General features: G+C 35.2%; 2 protein-coding genes across 2 annotated transcripts; one reads left to right on the top strand and one right to left on the bottom strand.

The window, feature by feature from the left end:
- LOC105677438 (myeloid differentiation primary response protein MyD88-like) lies at positions 1-2,730 on the bottom strand. Its single transcript, XM_012376052.2, has 7 exons — positions 2,051-2,730; positions 1,776-1,963; positions 1,575-1,664; positions 1,354-1,481; positions 1,114-1,279; positions 859-1,027; positions 1-773 (listed from the first exon to the last, which is right to left on the bottom strand). Exons 1-7 carry the CDS (start codon positions 2,164-2,166, stop codon positions 380-382), a joined length of 1,251 nt encoding a protein of 416 aa, XP_012231475.1. The 5' UTR covers positions 2,167-2,730; the 3' UTR covers positions 1-379.
- Positions 2,731-2,896: 166 nt separating this feature from the next.
- IntS4 (integrator complex subunit 4) lies at positions 2,897-6,699 on the top strand. Its single transcript, XM_012376339.2, has 7 exons — positions 2,897-3,313; positions 3,402-3,817; positions 3,961-4,287; positions 4,377-4,641; positions 4,707-5,169; positions 5,252-5,741; positions 5,851-6,699. The coding sequence occupies exons 1-7, from the start codon at positions 3,263-3,265 to the stop codon at positions 6,587-6,589; spliced, it is 2,751 nt and encodes a 916-aa protein (XP_012231762.1). The 5' UTR covers positions 2,897-3,262; the 3' UTR covers positions 6,590-6,699.
- Positions 6,700-7,033: the final 334 nt, after the last annotated feature.

Genomic DNA, 7,033 nt, shown 5'->3' with positions numbered 1-7,033 from the left:
TAAGTTAGATAAGCGTTTTATTGAAAAATTCTTTTTTTTATAAACACAATACTTTAGCTGAATATATACAATAAAAAATATTAAATGCAATTTTAATGTCATGTTGTGAACGATAAATAATTGTACATGCCAAAGGTTCTGAAATTTTTTACATTGTTGCGTATAATTAAAAAATATAACTTCTTTACATACTTTTTATATATACAATAGTCATGTAAAATGTGACGTAATATTTGCTTTAATATATTTATATAAACATTTTTCTTCCTCTTATATATACATATATTTAAACACAAATATTTTTTCTTCTTTTTATATAAACAGAAAAAAACATAAAAACGATTTATTATCTACAATTATCCATAGTAATAACAATTTTTTACGAGGCCTGTAAAGCAATTTTTTTCTTTCTAAAAAATTTTAATGAACTTTTTTTCTTATCAGATGATTTTTTCTTCTTTGCATATGTCTTTGTACATGTAATTAATTGATTCTGTGATTCGCCACTTTCATTACTTTCCAAACTGTCCCCATTTAATTTCGTCTTCAAATTTTTCATTTTTTTTAGGAGTAATTTTTCATTCTCTTCATTCTCCACATTTAAAGCTATACCATCTCTATTAACACAACTTTCACTCTGAAGTGAATGTCTTGATGTTTCTTCATCTGTTTTTTGAGTAGCAGTTTCAATTATTATGCTATGCTTATCAGGCAAAGTATTTATTTCTGGCAACTCTTGTATCATACTGCTCTGTTCTACTGACATTGTACTACTGTAAAATTCAAAATCACTCAGTTTGTGTTCTTAAATTAACTTATTTTTATATTTAGTCACAAATTCAGCAGGAATTATATTACCTTGTAATAACAACAGTTGGAGCTTGTATAGAATAACATAATAGCATCCAAAAGTCTTGATATTTTCTGCGAGTATAATCCACACGAGATATATATTGTAATTGATATGGCACGTCTTCCTGTTGACACTTTTTATATAAGCAAGGTACTATTTTTCTCTGCTGTTTTTCTAGAAAATAAGAAAAATGAAATTTTTATATAATTTTAAAATAGAGTCTCAATTACACCATATAAAAATATAACTAAAAAACATACCGATACTTAGAGCTTGCGTATAACTTAATAAAAATTGATTTGTTGGATGTCTGAGAAAATTAGGTGATAATATAACAAGTAATTTATTGCATCGCTTAGATATTAACTTCATCACTGCTTCATGCTCAAATGGTAGACCAGCAATCATATTTTGATGGTAACATAACTGAAAATATTAATATCGTTTAAATCTAATCAATTGTTAATTAAAAACAATCATATTTTAGTTATGTATAATACCTTTAGCTTATATTCTGTCTGAAGCTTTTGCATTATCTCATTCGCAAAATCAGCATCCTCATCTGCATATAGAAGAAACGCATCATAATGTGTTTTGCTTAAACCTCGTGTTAGCCTATAAGCATCATCTGTGAGAAATAAATATTTGTTATATATGTTATAAAGTATAATTGTACAATTAAATCGGCAAGTTAAAATATTATTAAATGCTAATTTCAAACCTAATGTAAGTATGTCTTCGTCAACCTGCTGATCTATTGGATTAGCTGATACTCTTTGCTGATGTTCAAGATATTTTATTGCATCACTTTCTGTATGAACAAATTGTTAATCATTAATTGTAATTATAAATTTTGATATTATTTTTATGAAATTAGTATAAATTACAATAAATGTATGAATTATTTTTTAGTAATACATACCAAACATTTTTTCAGTATCATCAATAATGTCCCATCTGTCCATCAATTCCATTGTTGCTTGAAAATCTTTCATTGAGATATTTTTCTCTATCTTTTCTAATATGTATTTTGTCGGATCTTTTTGAGCTTCAAACCATGGCATAAGTTCTGCATTAACTTTCAACAAATGCGTCAAACCTCTCCAATCCCTTGTAATTACAAATAATAATTAGTTACATATAATATTCTTGGAATTATGTAAAATATTGAATTTTAAATCATTAACAAATTTTTACCTTTGGAAACTATTCTCATTTGATAAAAATTTAGTGGGATTTAACATGTTTGCAATATATTCCTTGGTCTCAGCAGAAAGAGCAACAAGTGGCACAGCTGACAAATCACTCGCCATTTTAAATAAATTCTATTTCTTTCTTAATAAATATTCGTCTTAGGAAGACTCAATATTACACTTTGTACTATTAACACTTAATAAAAATCTCCACTGGTCTCTACACATATGTGGAGTATTTTAGCTTGTCGTCACTTTATAAAAAAGAGAATTCTCTGAATTCATAACTATTCGTCACAATGTACATAAAGACAATACTAATTCACACAAAGTACTGGCAAATTAAGACGTCTCTGATCTCGGGATTAACCACCCAAGCATATGTTAATGTATATGTATAGGTGGGGAAACTACGTCAGTTTAATTCCACGTAGAATCAACATTGTAGGAGGAAAAATAATCTACTGTCACACCTTCTGCCGTATATAGAACACACAACCAGACAGAAAACTGATTAATGCTGGGAGATGGAATAACAAACTTATTAAAACAATTTTTGATACTTTTGCAGATGTTCTATAAAGTTTTTCAATAAGGGACACAGGTGGAACACAAGATCATAGTATCAAACACAAGTATCTCCTTACAACTACGCAATGATGCGATGTTTCCTACCAGGCTCCCGACTTCCGAGCCCCACACAAGCGAGAAGCGCGTACATGTGCTGCGCAGAACGCTTTGCGCAGCACATGTACGCGCTTCTCGCTTGTGTGGGGCTCGGAAGTCGGGAGCCTGGTAGGAAACATCGCATCAATGCAACTACGCACACCACACAACTTGAAGATAACGTCCAATGGGACAGTCCCATCATAAGTCCCATGACACATCTTTTCGCATAACGCATAACCGCATAACCAATCAGAAGCTTAGTATAAGCTCATAGACGTAACGAAACGTCATTTTTTTATCCTATAAAGTCAAAGTTGCTAAAAAACACATTCAGTTATTGGATATTGGAAAAATTGTCCACAAAAAAATTGTGACACTTTTCTTATGATTTTCGGAACACGCCAAAATTACAAGCGTATGAATCTACAGACGATCAAGTTCTGACAATTTCTTTTTTTGTTAATGTTTAAACGCGTTAAGAGTATTACGAAAAAATATTGTTGAAATTTATAATGAAATAAAAGATATTTATTAATCTTTAATAAGAATGGCAGCTTTAATGAAGAAACGAGTATTGGCAGAATTTACTCAAAGTCAGGTAATAAATGTGTTTTGATATATTTTTTTCCATTGATGAAACTATTTTTATAAATTATAAAATTATAAATTATGAAATTTTTACTCAGGTTATCAATGAACCACCAGCCAAGCGGTTAAAGACTCTAAGGTTACTGTCAACGAGTACAAAAAGTGGTACTGACAGCAGTTCAGTTTTAGCTTATATAGAATGTCTTGAGAAATGTAAGAGTGGGAATGATGCATTACAATTGCTTGTTCGTATCTCGGATGCTATAGCATGTATAGCACCAGAGGATGTTCCTACAATTGTAAAGAAGCTAGCGGAAAGATTTGCTGTTGAGACTGAAGCTGCAGTTAGAGCCAAAATTTTCTGGGTGTTTGCTGAGTTGGGGGAGATAACGCCTGACACAGTGGAAAAGGCAAAAATTGTGAATGAAACAGCTGAGCTTTTGAGAAATGAGGAATCTCATAGAGTAAAGAGTCAGGGATTATCAACACTATTAAAGTTGGGAGATTATCAAAAGTATATATATTTTATAGATTACCATATCTTATCTGTTTTTAGTTTTTAAGAACTGATTCTTATCTACTGAATATTTGTCTTAATTGAAAAGATAAAAATGCTTTCATTGAGAAATTAGTAAAAGCAGTATTTTGTATATTCAGGGCAATGGTATTGAAAGTTGCTCAGGAACATTTGCCTGACACATGGCATGGTGTTCAAACACGGTGTCTTTCTATCGTTGGACGTTATTTGACAGCGAGTGCTGCTGATGATATTTTAACATTGATTGGCAATTATGCTCGGTCTCAAGATCCAAGAGTACGTGCTCAAGCTTTTGAAACCATGGCGGAATTACATTCTCACAGAGGCTGTAGACTCCCTGCAAGTTTCTTCAAGGAAGCTTGTGCAGCTCTGCGAGATGATTACGAAATTGTACGCCGAGCTGTTCTGAAACTTATATGGCTTTTGGGTAGAGAGTATCCAGAGAAGTTAGTATATAACAGATATAAATGTATTTAATTAATAAACTTATAAACATTATATATATTTACAATATTATAACTGTACATACTTACAGCATCATCGTGGGACCTGATGGAGAGGATATACGCATGGTGGATTGTGCCTTCTCGCAAATTTGTAGTCTTATGGGAGATTTATCGCCTCGTGTGAGAGCCTCGGCGATGTCTCTTCTGGGAACGATGAAAAGTGTATCGCGACGTTATATAGAACAAGCACTGGATAAAAAACAGAAAGTAGTTGAAACGGATAGAAGTGAAGTTGAAGAAAAAAGTGGATCTTGCGGAGCATTTATTCACGGTTTGGAGGATGAATTTTTAGAGGTATGCTTAAAACTGTTTACATATTCTTCAGATCCATTTTTCCCTGTAAATAAATATCATTTTAGGTGAGAACAGCAGCGGTTGAAGCGCTTTGCACGCTTTCATTAGAACAGCCCAGTATAGCTAGAGTTTCATTAGACTTTATGGTGGACATGTTCAACGATGAAATTCAAGACGTTAGATTAAGGGCTATCGAATCTTTAAGGAAAATGTCGGCAAGCGTGACCCTTCAGGAAGACCAGTTGGAAACAATTTTGGGTGCACTGGAAGATTTCTCCGGAGAAGTGAGAGAGGGATTGCACGCTATGCTGGCTGCTAGTCACCTCGCTACCACAAATTGTCTTTACATGTGCGTTAATCGTTTGGTAGATAATTTGTCTCGATATCCTCAGGATAGAGAGAGCATTAGAAGTTGTTTAGCAGCGTTAGGCGCGTCACATCCGTACTTAACGTTGCCTTTAGTGCCGCAACTTCTTGGCCGGCATCCTTTCTTCGACACACCCGAGCCAGACGTGGATGAACCGTCCTGTATCCTTTGAATCAATTTTCATTGTATAAATATTTTTCGATTTTAAAGACATATATGATAACCTTAACTTTTGTATAACAGATGCAAGCGTGCTTGTTTTAATATTCAACGCCGCGTTACATTGTCCAAGTATGCACGCTCTGTTCACCGAACATGCTTCGAAACACTATCACTATCTGCGTGATACTATGCCGCATTTAGTTCCACGATTGCGGCCAGCACTTACGAACAGCTCAGGGATTAAAACGGAAGACATGGACGACGAAGAGAATAGGGACCAACGTGGTCGAGAGTTTTTGGAGAAAATGGTAGCCGGAATTGAGAACGCGAGACCAGGAGGCAGAGTCCACACGCAGCTTCTGGAAGCCGCGGCCATTGATCTCGATCGCTTGGCAGAGATGGATCATCATATGGAGGGTGCAGCACGTTTCGCCGCTCTGTATATTCGATGCTTACTGTTGATGAAATCCGTTCTCAAAGAATTCTCCGTGTCGTCGACGACGTCTATTTCAGCGAGCCCGATACCGAATACTAGCAATAACGTTTCCATTCTTCTTCAGCACACACAAAAGTACGCACTCTTCATTGAGGACATATTCGTTTTATGCTGCGGAATTTCGCTAAAAAATTTCAATGATAATTTGTACAAGAGGTACAATGTCGGCACATTTTTTTTCCAGGTTGCAACGCTTGTTCAGCGGATTGGGCGAGAATGAAGTTACGCTGGCTAACGATATGTGGTTGAAGGCATTGGCTATAGAATTGGTTAGAATAACAAAGAGCGCGACCGGTAGCGCATTGCCGCTGGCTCGTCATTTTCTGTCGGAGGCTGACGCTTTGCCTCAAGATACATCGAGATTGCCGCCATTCTCCAGGGCTCTGGTGCTACAAATACCGACACTGGCGGACGTGAAGCCAGGTTCCTTGACGCGACTCTTACTACCACTGCTCTTGACGCCGGTGGCGCAAGGAGAAGAACGACTGCCGAGACCGTCGGCGACGACGCGTTTCTGTCGAGCGTATATCGAAGAACCGAGAGGTGACGCCGACGCCGCGCTAAAATTCACGGGCGGACTTTTACTGGGAATCCCCTTGAACGCCAAGATATTGAATCTTCGCGACCCCACTACTCTGCGAATAAAATTGAGACATCCGGATCAACAAGTGCAATTATTGTTACCGCGACAATCAGACTTGCGTATGCAGTGCTCTGATCAGAAAGATTATAGGTTGAGAACGACGGTTCTTCTGTCGCATCAAGTATGGATGGAGCCTTGTAACGTGGAAATATCCTTGGCACTGCTGGTACCTGCGACTTCGATTTGCACACACCCGCCTTTGGATGATCCGTGCGTGATCGATTTATGCAAACCTACCAAAGTATCAATCGCACCGAAAGCTATCAAAAGAGGCATATAATTATATCATTGTAATTTTCCTTATCGATTAATTTGTATATGTCTGTAAAGTAAAATTTAGTATTTTACATATGACTTATGAATAAAATATCATGTGATTTAAATAAAAAAGCTAATTTATACCTTCAAAAAAATTTCTAAAATTTGCATGAGGTTACGAAAGACAGTATTTATTATAATGTTATTTAAATATTTTTTGCAATATAATTATGTAACGTGGCGTTTAGCTTTTTCTCGTAAAGTCAATTGTAGCATTTTGTACATATATATCTAATTGAATTTAAAAGACCTTGTAAAAATACTTTTTTTAAATAGCAAATAAAAAATTCACATTGTATGAAGAAGTTCAAACCATGGTGAGTAGCTATTTTGTGAGTGTCCCCAAATGCGAATATAAAAGTAGTACACTACGATTGAAGTATCGCTGGCATTACCGCATTCACCT

The sequence above is a fragment of the Linepithema humile genome, chromosome 2, assembly GCF_040581485.1.
Source record: "Linepithema humile isolate Giens D197 chromosome 2, Lhum_UNIL_v1.0, whole genome shotgun sequence".
NCBI classification, from domain to species: Eukaryota; Metazoa; Arthropoda; class Insecta; order Hymenoptera; family Formicidae; genus Linepithema; species Linepithema humile.
Note: the sequence above shows the minus strand (reverse complement) of the source record. Positions and strands in the feature narration are given on the sequence as shown.